General features: G+C 40.3%; 1 protein-coding gene across 1 annotated transcript in view; it reads right to left on the bottom strand.

Annotated features, from left to right (window-relative positions):
• The window catches only part of NPC1 (NPC intracellular cholesterol transporter 1), a 25,863-nt gene extending 8,643 nt beyond the window's left edge, over positions 1-17,220 (bottom strand). The window contains exons 1-13 of the mRNA XM_042868824.1: positions 17,061-17,220; positions 11,001-11,123; positions 9,669-9,775; positions 8,883-9,058; positions 7,840-8,007; positions 6,970-7,219; positions 4,737-4,813; positions 3,906-4,276; positions 3,305-3,531; positions 2,659-2,759; positions 1,618-1,720; positions 1,190-1,379; positions 610-792 (exon numbers count right to left, since the gene is read on the bottom strand). Coding sequence (XP_042724758.1) covers positions 610-792; positions 1,190-1,379; positions 1,618-1,720; positions 2,659-2,759; positions 3,305-3,531; positions 3,906-4,276; positions 4,737-4,813; positions 6,970-7,219; positions 7,840-8,007; positions 8,883-9,058; positions 9,669-9,775; positions 11,001-11,123; positions 17,061-17,147 — 2,163 coding nt within the window. The 5' untranslated portion in view covers positions 17,148-17,220. The remainder of the gene's footprint in view (positions 1-609; positions 793-1,189; positions 1,380-1,617; positions 1,721-2,658; positions 2,760-3,304; positions 3,532-3,905; positions 4,277-4,736; positions 4,814-6,969; positions 7,220-7,839; positions 8,008-8,882; positions 9,059-9,668; positions 9,776-11,000; positions 11,124-17,060) is intronic.
• Between the last annotated feature and the right edge of the window lie 164 nt (positions 17,221-17,384).

Here is a 17,384-nt window from a genome sequence, read left to right on the forward strand (position 1 = left end):
TTAATAGATGTTGTATTAGAGAATCAGCTTATACAAGTACAGCATAAACACTTCCCTCACTCCCACTCTTGCTGCCTTACTACAATATTGTAAGTTACATTTGAGGCAAATTCAATGCTTCAGCCAAAATCACACATTTGCCAAAAGCAGCACCAGGGTTGTGGGTTTTTTTTAAGCACATTAGCACATTGGAAAGCAGATTACCCTCCCACTAAATATTATCAAAAGGTTGACAGTGTGAGCATATGGTTTAGTAAATGATCACTGCTCACTGAAATATTAAAACAGTGCAAGAGTTCTACAACTAACCAAGGGAGATGTTAAAAATTCATTGATATATCCTTAGGTGCATTCTAGAAGCCAGATTAAACAAGTTAAGAATCAATCAATAGCTAAACAAGAGTAAAAGTTTTTAACTTCATTCTAGGAAGGGCGAAGAGCAATTACATATAATCCTGGCTTTCTTCCAGGCTACTAGATACCCAATGAGAATCTGGAGCTGCTCACATCGGGCTGAGCACTGAAGCACTGAAGACTTCCTACTCTAAAGTAATGTAATTCAAAAAATAAGAGATAAACATTTAAAAAACTGCACAAAACAATAAATACCTGAAGTGTCTGGACTATAATAAAAATGTTGTCCACCCCAATAGCCAGCACCAAGAAGGGAATAACTTCTGCCACAATCAGTGTCACTGGGACTCCAAAGTAACTGAAAATGCCTATGGAACATGCCACTGAGCTCAGGACAATCAGGATGCCTGCAATGCCCAGGGAGATCTTTGAATCCACCTAGAAAAGTTTTTTAATTAAAAAAGTTTTAATGACCGTTAGCCAAACCAGCATTGCCACATAAGAGACTATAACAAAGGCAGAAAAATACATTCTTATGTAGAATGTAGTTAGTAAGAAGCTTACTTCCCTGGTTCTTTTGAAGAGCCAGAGTACTTAGACCTTGAGCTACAAGCCTTAAAAAGTTGAAGTTAATTACACATCAAATGAGAACAGATCTAGCAGAGGCTACAAAGCACAAGTGAATTGTCAAGTATAACAATACACTGCTTCCTTCAGCTCCTGCCCAAAGAGGACTCAGTGCTTTCTGACAAGATGGAACACAAATGTTCAGCAAAACTATCTGGAGAGCTATTTAAAACTAAAGAGTTTAGAGAAATGAGAACAATAAACATACCAGCAGCCTTCCCCAGCTCTGGATATGTCCCAAAGCTATGGAGATATACACAAACATTACAACATAGCTTATTAGAACAGTGCTGACATCACTCCTGCTTTCACGATTGATTTCATCTTCAATGCTCCGTTCAGCAGAAAATGATATAGTCAAATTTGGATTATCGTAGTTCTTCAAAAAGTTAATAAACCTTAAAAAAAAAAAAAAAAAGGGAAGAGTCAGTCATACTTTAAAGAGTAAATAAAATGTGTCAGATGAAGGGAATCTCACAACCAGTAACGGTCAGTCCTTTACGTGTTACACTGTTTCTCAAAACATCCTAATTAGTTAGACCAATAAACTGCCAGTGCAGGACAGCAGTTTTGCATGCATGTATAAAAGTTGCTTTAATTTCTATATACATTTCAGAATACAAGAAGGCTACTTACTCTTTTTCCCATGCCAGTGCTTTCATTATCTTCTTGGAGTCATTGTAGTAGTTATTAACAGGAAGAGTAATAACAAGAGCAGTAGCATTATTATAGTTATCACCTGTAGAATAGAAAAAAGTACCAGGCATTATGAAATTGAACTTATATTGTAAAATAGGCAGGTGTAATTAGGTTTTAAGGGGTATTGTCCAAAGCAATTCCACCACTAGAATTCCACTGACTGTAATCTTTTCAATCACACTGAATGCTCAAAGATGTTACTCAAATAGAAATGAGTTGGTAAGCGCTCTGGATTGCACTATAAAAGTAATCAGTATAAACCTATGACATTCATGGTACCCCAGCATTAAAGTGCTGCATGGTTAGACAAGGTGTTGTTATTTAACTAGTGCTTATGACTTAATCTGGTAAGAAACCGGATGCAGTCCTCCACATTGTACTCTTGCATGCTTAGCATTTACTCAAATTATGTAGAAAACAATCTTCAGTTAATCACGTGCTTGACTTTAATAGCTGTTTCAAACATTTGACATTTCCAGTTAAACACAATTTGATAGACAAGTTGCTTGAACAAAATTTAGTCTTTCTAATAGTCATGGAAGAGCTTCCTTTGCAAACATCTTTACCTGTTCTTAGCTGCTTTTTCAGATCAGTGACACAACTATCTCAGAAGTAAGATACATGCACATCCTAGAATGTCAGCTTAAGATACTTCACATCTACTTTCTTGAAACTAGAGATCCTCAAGCAGGCTCAAAGCAGATTACACATTCACATGCATGTGGTCTAACTGAAACATGCTCGTCCTCTTAATAAGCATTTGTCACTTCTGGAGTTGTCTGCCTTCGTTCTCAGCACTGACCTACTAGCAGTTCAGTTAAAATATCCTTACTTAGTTGAAATTTAACAAAAAAAAATAAATCAAAGTTTCTCAGGAGTGCTTTTGAACAGTCACATCAGTGAGAATGCAAAATGCAACAAAAACAGCAAGCAATAAGGTACTGAAGATTTTAACTGCAACACTGTTTCATCACTTACCATCATATCCCCCCAACACCAGCCATGGAAAGACAGGTCCACCAAATGCTCCTAAGCAAGGATCGTGAAGCAAACTTGTGTCATTCAGTGATGCTGGAGCCCTGAAGAGATGATCAGCAATAATTATCAGCTTACACTTAGCAAGTGAAGCACAGCACCACCAGACAAGAACAGTAAGAAGCTGATATTTTACAACTGTCCAAAGGAAATAAGATAAATCTGCTAGTGATGCACTGTCCTTATGCTGTGTTTGCTTTAAATTTAATTAGTTTTTAAAATGTCTTCTAAGCTTTTAGGGAAAGGATTGGCTTCTACCTCACTATAAACTTAAATAAAGCTTAGCACGTGTCTTCTCCATCAGAATTCTATTTATCAGAAGTGTTTGAAACATGCTTTAAGTAAACCACAGCTAGTGGTTTAAACCAAGATTAGCCTGAAACCTCAACAAAATAACTCCCACTGAAGTACTAGGTAGAGAAATAATAAGACAAACACACTACGCTGATCTGTACTTTAACATAGTATTGTGGAATGAAAAAGGTATAAGTTGTTCAAGGAGTTGGCAAGAACTAGTTAGTTTTGTCTGCCAGCATGAGAAGAATTTAGCTTGTCTACAGTTTGAAAAACACCTAATCATACTGCTTACCGAACACAATATAAGAAGTGAGTGTGATAGTCAGCATAGACAAAGAACTCATCCCCCACAGCGTGATCTAGAACAGAATGACTGTTTTGGAAGTAGTTGAGTACACTCAATATAGTGCAGTTGTTGTTGTAGGGAGCAAGAGGAGCCACACAGATGTCTTTCAGCATTACAGTTTCATTGTCAAAAGACGCAACAATGTTCACAATAGCATCTTGCAAATCAAGCACCTGAAAAGAAAAAAAGAATTGAAGTCCTTGTAAGACAAATTCTTTCTTTTGCTATTCTTACGTGTGTGTTGTATTTCTAAAAATTCCCAAAGGTGATGGCAAAAGTCAATAGGAGCGTAAAACTAAGTCACTCTTACTTTGCTGTTCACATTAAAATTGCTGCATTAGCCTGCAAGCTTACCTTGAACAGAAGACACAAGGCTTATCACAAGTAAGGATTACAGCAAATAACGATTTTATAGCATGATTTCTGATGTACCTAGAGATAACTAATGACCATTTGGCTAGACACCTCACCTTACAGATGGAAGACAACTCCTTACAATTACAGCTATTAGCAGTGTTTGGGTTTTTGCTTTTGAAGTCCTAGTTACCTGATGGAGAATATCCTTATTGAGTGGAGGTCCAAAAGGCACATCTGCTCCTGATGGGTACGGTGAATAGATGTCTGGATGGCTGTTTGGGGCTTGAATAATAAGCTGTTCAGTACGAAAGAAAGGCCCAAAGTGTTTGTCAAAGTATTCCTTCTCCTTGCGGGCTTGGCTGCTTGGAGCTGACCAGAGATCTACAGGGTTCGTAGTTGCTTTAATATATACAAAGCCTGAACAGCACATAGCAATAAAGACCACAGAGAAGAGGATAACTGGGCGTGGATTTCTGACACAGAAAGCACCCCATGATGTAAATGTCATCCTTAGGCCATTCTCAAACCTTTCACCAAGCCTCTCACCACAGGTAATTTTCCCTGTAAGAAGTAAATAGGGAACGTGTGAGTAATCAGTTTAACAGCATTTCCTTAAAACACTTTGAAACAGCAGGATTTTACTTAAGCACTGGAAGAAGCATTTGCACTGACAGCCAGATGCAGGGATTAACCTTTTACTGGGGTCAAGGGCCAGAAGCCAGCTCATAATTACATTGCTTCTTCTAATGCAAGAAGATACAAAGCACTCTAGAACTTCATAGAAATATTACTACACCCATAACCTGGGCAGCAAGGGCTTCTTGTATCCAGTATCTTGCATCCAGTAAAATAGAGTTAAGTACTATTGCAAACCTAAAGCAATACTAGGCAAACAATTTAAATATAGCACTTTAGGAATAGATTATATGGGCTAGTAAAGCTAAAAGTCTCAAGTCTACCCATAGAAGTAGATGAATTTAAGCCAATTTTAATAAATCTGATGCTTTCATCCAAGACATACCATTATCACGATGAGAGTTCACAGAAAAGGCTACATTACTGTCAATTGGTGTATACTCAGAGACAAAATGCCGCCTCCTGTCAGAGAAAAAGACTGTGTTACTCTAATTCCACAAGATTCCTTGCACATGTACAGCAGAAATAGTTTCCAATGCTAGTGAATTGGGCATATGACTCACCCAGAAAGCTTAGACATCTTCCTTCCATCCTCAGTCAGTCAAGTTGACTGAGTTGTCCTGCTAATTTTATCACTCTGCTATAATCATTGTAAGGTTCTCTCTACTGTGAATGCTACTGGTGTTCTAAACTTCACAGAGAGAATATATTCTTGACCCAAGCTGGAAAAGCTTAAGACAGCTGACAAGGCTGCAGTCTGTTCAGAAGGATTAAAAGAGCTTGATCCCCAGCAAGAGATATCCACATTAGAAATATTTGACTTCAGTAATAGCTTAAGTTACAAACACTCAGGCTAACAAAATAACAAAGTGACGCAAGAAGAAAAAGCATTATTTTTCTGTCCTGAAGGCAGAACACTTACAGTTGACCTATATTGCTTATGTTCTTATCTAATACCTAGAGCAGGACATAAGCACTACGCTCTCTTCATAGCAATCTCATCAACAGGCATCCAAATTAGGGACAGGTATTTTTGGCTATGAATCAGACATATTGAATACTCTCACTGTTTCAGTTAGTTAGCCACGTTGTTTAACAAGTTTACCAGACAAGGCTAGTAAGCATGGCATAAGTTTGTTATACACACTTGTCCTCCTTGTCCACAGAGATTCAATTATTATTACACAGCAATTTTAGATTCCTAGTCATAACTGAACAACATTAAAGTTGCACAGAAAAACACAACCCTGCTTAAGGATGTCAGGCAGTTGAACCCTCTGGAAAATGCTATCAAGAAATATTAATAGGCTTCCATTGCTCATGATGGCTAGTACAACCACACCAAAGCATTTCTAACATAGCTGCTTCTGATCTTACTAGAGAGCATTGTGTAGCACAGAGAAAGTGCTTGCTATATATTACTTCACAAAATGCTATAATCACAGGAAGCTCAGTGTTAGTATTTTCAGAACAGGAGGATAGAGAAAAGCAGCCAAGCAGCACTATCTGTATTAGGGCAGCGATTGTTTTGGTACAGGCATTAGCCTAAACATACATTCCAGTTAGTCTGCTATAACTGCATGTGGCCACCAATATCTGATATTGCTGTCTCCCAGTGATTATGAGTTGAGTTTCTGCAAGTTAATTATCTTCAAGAAACTTTCATTTCAGTGATTCTTCCCCCAGCCACATGTCTTGACAAAGTAGGATGGGGAGAATACAAATACTTTGTTTAATATCTAACAATAGCCAGAAGTAGCAGAGGTTTTAATGAAATAGCCTCTCCATCACTGGAATTTCTTAAGTCACTTCTATTACTTCATGAACAACATAGTTTGAGGAAAAAAACAGGATAGCACTTTATTTACTTATATGGAGGCTCTCTTGTAGCACATTGGACTTACCTAAAAATGTGTACTTTAGGATTAATAGAAATATGAAGCCCCCTGAAACTGTTTAGAGCATCAAGAACAGTTCAACAGTGAGAAGCATGAGCTTGTTTAAATGTAGTTGCTGTAGACAAGATATTAGTGAACTAAACTGGTTTTAAGCACTTGTAAGTATGTGTATGCGTAAGTAAAGCCTCTTGGCTTCTAGAGTTTGACATGATTGTAGTTTACTTCAGTCCTGGAAGGCAGTTCTTTGATGTCTTAATTGATACCATCCAAAAAAATGATACAGTTCAAGTGAGACTTTACTCCTTACCACAAAAGCCTTATGTCAAATAGGGGAAGCAAATACACACATTTCCTCAGATTTTCATAAGCATGAACTCAAGTATGCAAGTCTTATGCAACTGCACGTGGCCACCAATATCAGATATTGTTCTCCCCAGTAACTGTGTGTTGAGTTCCATAACTATACTGTGAAAGTTGACAGTTAGCCTAACTTGGTCCTGAGCTAGGCAGCAAATGAAAGTTTCATATCAGCTCAAACCTTCTGTATTCACTTCCTACAACATACTTTGTAGTATTCAAACAGCCACTGCAAGCATAAGCATCTGCCATACAACACAGCTTTAGGCTAGGTGATCCCAGAAGCATAAGCATTCCGTACAAGGCAAAGTTTTCACAGAAAAAGCAAGTTACTTTCAGAGCTGTACATCTTAAGTGTTTTACCTGTAACACCAGACTCCAAAAACTAGAGCAAAAAATATGAGTAGAAACCCCATGTAAGAGATCCACATGATGATATATACAGCATCCAAACCAAATAAAAGCCAAGGAACAGGTAATGGAGGGGGCTGAGGTTTCGGACCACAAACAATTGAACAGTCTTGACAGCTGCACGGTCCTGTTGAATCATCCATAGACTCATTACAGCCTTTGGTAGCATTGTTCATAGGATTCATTCCATGGACAGGAACATCTATGAAATACCAAAGTCGCACATGCAGAGTCAGTTTACAAGGTAAAAAAATAAATAAATGTAGTTTTACAATACAAGCTTCCTAGTTTAATGAATGAACCCTTTACATGAAAGTCCCCTTCATAAGCAGTAGCTTTTCTCAGTCCTGTAGCAGATAAAACTATTGCTTTCCTGCATGCAGGCACTAACTCAGATGTGTATACCTAGTAATCACTTTAATCTGAAGAACTAAGAAGCACTCCCACCAGCCCTAACAATAAGCTGTCATGCATCCCTTGCCCTCATCTGTTCAGACTGAGGAATAGAACAACTTCCTTATAAAAACCATGAAAGATTAGGGCACTGCCCTAGATTTCCAAAGAATACAAACTACCCAGTTTTTCAAGATCAGTCCATCTCTCGATGAGTTTTAGGCATCTACAGTAATAAGTTGAATAGAAAACAACTACAACTTTCAAGCAAAAAAAGTAAGATTCAGCTTAGGTTATATTGCTTTGAAAGCCTGACTGCGGATACTCATCACTGGGCAGCCATTTGATGAGTTAACATACTGACTATTGCATACAGCCCACGACAGAAGATTCACAGCCAATTCTTATTTTTTCTGCTTCTTTTTTTACCTGAAAAGATAGGAATAATGCTGAAAGGAGTTTGTCCATTATCTTTACTGAACATGTACTCAATCCAGTTGGTAGCGTTGCAGTCCTTGGCATCCTTTCCACACAGCAGCCCCAATGCCTTAACATTACTTGATGGAGCCTCGACATCTTTGCAGGCATTATACATTTCTAGAAAGAATGTATGAAGACAGAAGTAATTAAATCAGTATTAGCACTTGAACAAGTATTCTGAATTTGGGAACTAAGTGAAGACTCATCAAGTTAAAAAAAAAAAAATGCTTATAGCTTTCAAGAGGAAACGTTGTGAGATAGCAAAGTAATGCTTTCAGCTTTATTTACAGCAATCAAGGTTACAGTGTTTTGCTTCAGCTATCTTAATTTAAGCAGGCCAGCTGCATCTCCACTGCACTACCAGAACCTTCTTTATTAGATCATGTTCCTTTTAGCAATATGAAGTGTCTCTTCTGGGAGAGGTTATGACTGAGACAATACTTTTGACCCCTTGGCTATAAGTCACTTTCAAATGCCTCAACTTATTTACAGGTCACTGTACAAAAAACAAGAAGAGACCAAATTAATTCTTCATGTTTGTTATAAAACTAAAATATAGACTAAATCACCTGTTTTTAAGAAAAAAATACTTGCATTTAGTAAGAAACTATAATAGTATCTTTTCACAGTGAAATAATCTATGTGACTCAGAAATAAGGTACAAACAACACAGTACAAACTTTGTATAGGTGAGTTAGCATATTAGGCATGCTTGTGATACTCAGAAACAATTTTCCTTTTCTGAAAATAAAGTCATCAATGTTATCAGCTATTAGAAGTCACAGACGTTCAGTCTCAGCTGAGCCTTCGAAAAAACAAGTGTCAGCATAATGTCTCCTATCAAATCTAGATGTTTCAAAGGACCCCTATGGCATCTATTTGATGGCTTGTACTACAGAAGACAGTTGTCCCCTGTTCACCTCCCAACATATCCTGAAAGAGGCTTGTTCCTGTTACCTTGATAAAAGAGCATCAGCACACTGTTTACTCACCATTTGCAAAGCGTTCCGCAATGAAGTACTGCAGCTCTGTAATGCTACTTTTGTTTTCTTTTGAAACTGGATCATAATAAGGTATGGTGCTTGTAACATTCAAGAACTCAGACTGATTTGGACTGCAAGTCAGTTCACAGAAGAGGTTAATCAAGTTGTAGAAACATGATGGACACCTGGGTAGGAAAGTTAATGAACAGCAATCAGATTAAGAGGTAAAAATGAAGCACATCTGATTCAACTTACACACCAACTGTACACATTCTGCTCAGTGCTAAATACAAACTTTAAGTGCTTTGTTTTATCATATTAATATATAAAAATTGAATACACTTAAAAAGGTAGTTACCCAAACAACAATAATTGGTGCTTAAAGTTGTTTCATATTCTTCAGTCAGAAGTATCAACATTACTTACTAGAAAATTCCATCTACCTCAAATAGCTGCTACAAGCAACAGTTGACAATTAAAAAGCAGCTTAACTGCTGCTACTAGAAAGGCTGAACAGTACTCTGTCATCCTCTTCTGAAGAAGACTTCATTACAAATGCAGTAGCTCAAGACAAACTAAATTAGCGTTAATGCTACCAACTCACTCAGTCCAGACCGTAAGAAATCGCTTCACAGAGTTAAAGTTTTCTGACAGAGATAAGAAAGTCTTTCCAAGAGCTCACTGCAATAAGCCTTAAAATGAAATTACCACATCCACAGTTTGCTTCAACTGAAGTGTCCTGATGTGCTTTCTAATTTTAAAAAGCTCTGGCTGCTTTGCCATTCATTAGCATACCTGGAAAGAAACTGCAAAGGCAGCTGCAAGTTGTTTTTCAAAGTCTGAAGCTGAAGGATATCACAGCAAGTACTGACATTGCCAAAGAATAAACCTGGACAGAGTTCCTAAAATATAAACAATACTGAGATTATCACAAGGGAAGGAAGGAAAAGCATGCTTAAAATCTCAAAACTCATTGAAGTTTTATTTCAACACATTGCAGAACATAACTGTTGTGGGAGATGAATTAAAGAATCAGTCCAGCCAGTAAAACTCATTAGAGAATATGGATGGAAGAATCATTTGTACTATTCAGGGTATCATTTCCTTTAAGAAGCTCTTTCAGATGATCTTTAGTCACCAGGGTCTATATATAGAATGATAATCGTATTTGAGAGTCCATCAGTAAGAGGACAACACATTTACCCAACTCTGAAGTACTCCTGCAGCTTATCCTTCAATGCATCTCCTGAACAGCATCAAATTCAAGTCTCACAAGACAAGCCACTAAGCAGAATCACCAAATACATGGAAGAACTATTTAATGTCCAGTTTATAGAAAAGAAATGCATTTATTTTAACACTAGTGTTATCCATACTGCACATTTCTTGTATGTTATTAAGTCCTCCAATAGCATAACATAGCCAGCTCACCTACATATTTAATTTGTTACTGCTAACAGCCAAGCCATTACTTTGTAGTTATTCCACACTAAGGCTTCAAATCACCATCTGCCAGAAGACAAGTCTGGCAATATCACCTTATGTTGGGTATCAAATCCAGAACATATTTTAACTTCAGTTTTGTTCATTTTGGAAACAAAAACTCCAATAGGGAAACACTGTCTAATACTAGGCACAGCTACAGAAACAAAACTTGGACAAGGTTTGCTCCATTTGAATGACTGGTGTCAGTTACCATCTTCCTAATTAAGGAAGGAATCAGAACCATTATCTGCCAGAATAGAATTTTAGTCTTCTTTAGAAATACAAAAGACATAACTGATAAACATCACAAATCAGAGTCCTAAAAACAGTGTGTGAGTGCACAAAGCAGTGAGAAAATAAGCAGGAAAGTGCAGCATTCCTCTATTTAGGATTTTTGTGAAAGTTTGTATGTGGATCACATGGTTTGGAGGCATCTCATATATCTGAATAGAAACAGCAGTCTATCACCTCCACACAGCTGGGGCTACAAGCTAGATCTGAGAAATGAGAGAATCAATGTTCACCTTCCAAAAAAGTGAAAATTAGATAGCTAGAAGTCACAGTGCAGGTCCAACGAAACCCAAAACAGAACTCTCAAGTACAAGAGAAGTACTTTTCAGTGGATGTACAGAAGCAGCTCACCTGCATCAAGTCATAGCCATCCTCTGGTAGAGCTATAGGTGGTCCATCATAAGCACAGTTGTATCTCTTGTCTCCAGATGCAATTCCACATTCTCCGTACCAGATGCACTGTTGTGGAAGTACCTAAATCAACATGAGGAACCTGATTAGCAGCAAGGAATAATTACTTATTTTTTCAACTACTAGATAGTTTGCACATTACTATTCCAACAGCCATTTATAGTCCAGATTAGATAACTTCTTGTAATTCAAATATACATGCTACAGAAAGCATCCATCAAGAAAAGCATGTATTGACATGGCATGCATGAACAGCGTTGCATCTCCAGCTCAGCGTTCCACCCCTCTCTGCCCAGCCACTGACAGCATTATTCCTAAGTGCTGGAGTTATTGAAGAAAAACCTAAACCAATACTTGCAAAGCATTCCCAAATAAAAGGGAAAAAACAGTTTCTTTATGTAGAACAACGCACGTGATTAGTGGGTTAAACTTATTTCAGTGTGAGTCAGTGAACATGAAGAGAAGTACATTATTCACGTGTAATATTTTCAGTTCTCTCTACAACCTTTTAGTCCTTCTTGCAAATCCATCCACTCACTGACAGATTTGGGGGAAGTAACAGCATAAGAGAATTCCAAAACAGGACTTCACAGCTCTGCATTCACCGCAGAATGTCATTTATTGCAAGAAACTGAAGGGATGCCCTCCATTAACTCTTGTGCTCAAAAACATGCTGCATCCAAACCGGGAAGGCCAAGCAGCATTTTAGAAATCCCTACATCTGGAGAAAAATTCCAATCAGTTCTTTATTGTATGCATAAAATGAAGTTGAAAGAGCACAACTGCACCTTGACTGCATTGCATTTCTGTTTGTGCTTGTACTGAGACATTGGAATCACTAAATCAGAGTATTTATCCTTAAAATTAAAACCTTTAAGAAAGAATGCCACAACACACTGTTTATAGTGAAAGCTATAGAGAACAGCTCCAGAGTTTTGCTAAACACCTGGGCTGCAAGCAGAATGTGGACTGCATAAACATTTACTGTGTTTCTGCAAGCACACAAGCATCAGAAGACCGCATGGTACGGTTTAAAAGATAACTGACCTATTTTTATCTCCTGAACAACCTTGACTTCACATCTGTAGAAACACCATATGCTTATGCAGCAAGGACAGACTGCTGAGCTGCGCACTTGACCATGAATAAAACTGTTTACTGACCAGGGAGGCCCCTGAAAGGCTGCATTCATCATATCCTAGAGCTATCTATGATTACAATAGCGCTTCCACGACATCCATTTCTATGCTGAATCACACCAAATTCTTTGCAAAAGCATACTGGTAATTGGATTCTTGTGACTGATAAACACCTGTTGACCTGAACTTGTTGGTTTCCCCTTTAACTCAACCTAGGAAACACAGCCCAAACCCAAGACACTCACTGTAAACCAGAGGGTTCAGAATTCAACCTGAGTACCGCACATCCAGACTGCTACTTCATTTTTCTACTTAAGCATTTCTTCTAACTAAATCTGGAACCAGCTGTTAAGTATTCCCATATTCTTATACACAAGCTGGCATGCATCCCTTAAAAATCACATTCTAAACACTAGATGTTTAACATCCAGCATAAGCTAAGACTGGTAAGTTCTGCTGCTTTTACCAGTGTTATCTCTATTTTAAGTTACCAATTCCTTGGCTATAACTACACAGGCACAACAAAATCAAATACAGACTGTATTATAGACAACTACATGATAATAAATTCACCTGTAAGCCTTTCTACTATCATTCCAGGATGAAACATAAAGCAGCTTCCTTGCACAAGAAGTCATGCAACAAGAAGCATTCAGCTAAAAACATGAGAAAATAAAGCAAGACAAGGTATTATGGCTTAGTTGCAAGATTATACTTGTAACTTGAACATACAACTTAAAGCCCCATTACTGAAGTTTGAGGCAGATAAAACTTACAGTGGAAAAAAACAACACACTTCCCTCAGACTTTTGGCCTGTTTAGAGAAGGTGAATGTGTCAGTTACCTGTAATACATCACTTAGACCTAGAACTGTAACTTATAAAACTTCATTCTACTTCCGTGTAAACACTAATAATCCAATTCCAGTGAACAGATACTCACGATGTGACCCAGCAGGATGTCACTAAAAGGAGTCTGAATTACCTCCCTGGACTAACAGGGCTCTGGCGTTACCCGATTTACAAGAAATGGGTCAGTATGCATAAAAGCCAATCGAATCATTTGAAGTCATCAGTTAAAAGTCAGCAACACAGCTCTCAGACAGTGGCAATTTAACAGCAGGCTCACCTCTGAATCAGCTACAAAGTACAGGAGAGGGCTGGGCTCCTGGTTTTCAGAGAGCAAGCAGGGATACTACTAGTCATTAAATAACTACTTTATCACTGATAAGATAGAGCTGAAAGTTCTTTCCCGAAGCCCTGTAACAAAGGCTAAGTCAGAATAAATACTTTGTTCTCTCCACTCTTCCAGAGAAGCATTCCTTCACAGGTAGGAAAGGATACAGATGAGTAATTGTTATTGTAAATAAGTCACAGGGAACAAAGCTACTGCTTATAGAGTCAGGTTTCCAAATAACTTCATCATACTTAAATGTGCAAAAGTTCCCCTGGTCCCAGGATACAAGAAGATACGTTATACTGAACCAAATTCCCTCCTAAACAATCAAGATACTCCAGAAAGCTCCACTGCAAGTATTTGGGAAGACCACATCAAGTCCTCAGTATTGTGAAATGAGACTTCCATTAGTACTTTTCCAAGCAACAGAAAGTTAGCTTTGAATTAAAGCCATTTTCCCCTGCCCAGCAGAGTTCAGAAACCACCTGGCACTACCACTATCCTCCCATAATACCCAGAGCTGAGGAAAGTAAATTCCTACTTCTGGTAGAACTATTCTGTCTAAAGAGAAGCTTCACTTCAGGTCTGGGCTCCAGGGATCCCAATAATAAACTTGCACACAAGCACATATTAGCATTCCATGACTATCAGCAACACTCTACACAGGTTCTGCTACAACTTTCCTGTTCCCAGGCATTATCGTTTGTTTGTAACAGAACTGGCATTTCAACAGATCATAAACACATTTACTTCAGTCCAAGTTTCTTCAATAGCATGTCGAAACAAATCCATAACCTTCAATGCTTCCAGAAACATTAGCCATCAGCAATGATTATGTAGCTGTGAAGCATACAAAGAACAACAACATCCCTGTATACAGAAACAGAGACTACTTGTAACTCTTCAAATTCCAGAAAACAAAAGAACTTTGTTTGGCTCCCCAAACTAAGATTACTAATGTATGGAAAAGGCAGCAGCATCAGGTACAGCTGTTTCCCCCTTTCTTCATCTAACATAGTACATTTGAGATATTATATGGCAAGTCAAGCAATTCCAAAGAATAATATACTTCCCACTCTACCTCCATTAATACCTAGTCCATATCACCCTTCATAGTGGATATGATGCCCTGGCTCGAAGAACTGAACTCTAAGGGAACATGGTACTATGCCATCTTTAATAAACGTAGTATCGGCTTATGAAGGCAGGTGACAAGTCCATAGATCTGCCCACTATCTGACAGCTCTCCCTATCACAGGGGGTCCCTGGACTAAAGAAAACTATACAGGTTTCTAGTTCTTACACTGTCTCTTCCAGTCCTCTGTACAAAAGCAACCAATCCGGAGACAAGCTCAGTCAGCTAGGTTCCTCTTGTACCTTTGCCCACAAGTAAGTGACTGTTCCCCTCTGGAAGAAAAAATAATTAGGTACTCCTGGTCAGGCAAAGCAAGTCCTAGCTCTGGAGTTACCCAAGCATATCGCAGGAACATGACAGTCCAGTAGGAAGAAAAAGCAGTAATTATGGTAGTTGAGTATCTGGGGAAGCAGGCTGGTGTTAACTGACAGTGACTTGATTTTATTGGGGGAACAGACAGATGCACTACTACTGTGTGCACAGTCTGAAAGCACAAGGCCCCAATAGCGTTGGCACAAGAAAATATCTGTGATGCCCTACAGAGGAACAGTAAGGACACCTAGACGGAGTGTTTTGGCTACTTGGACGGTCAAGCACTGTTCCACTCATTCACCTCAGGCATCTCTCTGCTCCTAAGACACCTTCCTCACTTTCCATCCAGAGTGACAACAAACAAGTCACTCCTGATTTTCCAGGAAGCATCTACTCTTACCGTTCTGTTGAGAAGTTATGCTGCCACCCCTGACATGCAGGTTCCTTCACAGAGGCATTTCAGACCTTCCCACCATAGGCCACACACAAAACTGCAGGTCACCTGACAAGGCTGGGACTGAGCAGCATCAGCCACTAATGCCCATCAGTAAGGATTTCAGAAACATTTAAGTTAATCTCACCTTGTAGCTTGGGATCCCAGTTACTGATGGGAAACAGTGTCCAGCCTTGCTTAACCGCTAATTGACAGCCTGTGTTTTGGTATAATTGCCAACTGCATCAGCTGACATTAAGCACACAAAACGCCATCTAGCATATTAAAAAGTTGATAAGAGAACAAGAATTTAAGAGGCTTGGTATTCTTTACTCCTTAACTTAAAGAATTTACAATCCACACTCAAAAAAAAAAAACAAACAGGAATAAAAGAGCCAAGGCTCTCAATGCAGCTCTTACATGGGTAGTTAGCTCCCAGCCAGCAGCAGGTTACTTGACACAAGTTTGGCCCACACCACAACTGAAAGCATGAAAACATTCTACCACCATGCTTGAGAGGGAATGAGTTAACCTTCAGAAAGCTTCTTTTCGGCAAGCAAGCACTATACAGGTATAGCCTAGTTGGAGGTCTAGCTTCTCTCTGAGATATATCAAGGTCTATCTCTGGAATGTTAGGATGTAAAAAAAAAAAGAAACAAGAAACACATAACAGCAAAGATTTCAAGTCAAGTTTGTTTTCATTCCCCTACTCTGCCACTCGAATTTTGCCTTCTTACATTAGGCATACAGGCTTCAGTCTTGTGAAGTCACTTTGTCATGTTAACCTCTTGTAAACCACAAAGCCACATCCCCTACAAGATCCTGTAGAGATCAACAAGACCCTTCCGCAATGGAACTTCTTTCACACTCCTGGTGGGAGGAGGATGTTGAGCTATAGAAGTACAGTATCTCTTTGGTCCTGCCCAGCTCAGGGCACACTTCATCCCTATGTTGTTCAGTATGTCCTTCCAAAACCATTACAGAAAGGAGTGCTTGGAAGGTGCAAAGACTATCAGCTACCCACCTGGAGACCACGAGTCACCAATGAACAACCCAGCTTCTCTGGAAGGAGTTTCTTGCTTTCTGCTCAATCTCCAAGGAGGAGCAGAGGCTGCTACTACAGGAGAGCCTCAGCACACACAAGGTGACCAACTTGGCAGCTTAAAGTGAGCTGGGTATAAACCCTGACTTCGTGCATTTCTAAGTCAGTTAGAGAAGAAAAAGATGACACTGAGGTGTACAAGATAGTTTGTTTCTCAAGAGCATGTCAGAGCATCTCACTGCCGCCTTGAACAACGAGGCAAACTGACCGAGAAAGGGATTAAGGTGTTCCCATTCCACCCCACAGCAACTTAGCAAAGGAATTCCAACTCGTAGCAGACAGAAGCGCGCACACACCGATCAATAGCAGGGCTCACAGGGAGCTGCCACCTTCCGCAGTAAACACTCGCAGCAAGCCGCGCCAGGCACCGGTGACACTCGCAATGCTCCGCGCAGGCACGTGACTGCACGGCTACTCACACGCACCCGGCATTGCATAACAGGGCGCATCGCGGCAGCCAGCATCCGGACAGCTGCCGCTTTCTGCAGCAGCAGGGCACAAAGCTCGCTCAGCCCGCACGGCTCAGCTTGCTTTCTGGGCCGCCGGGCCCCCAGGCCAACCGCAGCCACGCACCCGGCAGTGACACCGCGCAGCCCAGCCGCCGACGCCCCACGGCCCCTCCGGCGGCCTCACACCGCAGCCCGGGCAGGCAGGAGCCCGGCTCCAGCTGAACCGGCGCTGTTCCCCCCCCGCGCCCCCATACCTGTGCTGGGGACAGCAGCAACAGGAGGAGGAGAAAGACGAGCAGGCGGCAGGTGCCCGGCCCGGGGCTGCCTTGCGGGCCCTCCATGGCGACGCAGCAGCGGGCGACAGCGAAGAGAGACAGAGGGAGAGAAAGAGAGACGGCCGCGCAGGTCCGGAAGGGCAGCTCCCGCCAGGCCGGGCGGTGCTACAGTCCCGCCGGGGGCCGCTTCCAGCCCGCCGTGGGGCCGCACCCGTTCGTCTCCGCCAACCGCCGCCGCCTGCGGCCCGCCCCTCCCCGGCGGCGGGCGGGGCCGCGCCTCACGCCACGGCCGGGCCGCCCCTC

The sequence above is a fragment of the Lagopus leucura genome, unplaced genomic scaffold, assembly GCF_019238085.1.
Source record: "Lagopus leucura isolate 7727_CA_CO unplaced genomic scaffold, USGS_WTPT01 Super-Scaffold_100002, whole genome shotgun sequence".
NCBI lineage: Eukaryota > Metazoa > Chordata > Aves > Galliformes > Phasianidae > Lagopus > Lagopus leucura.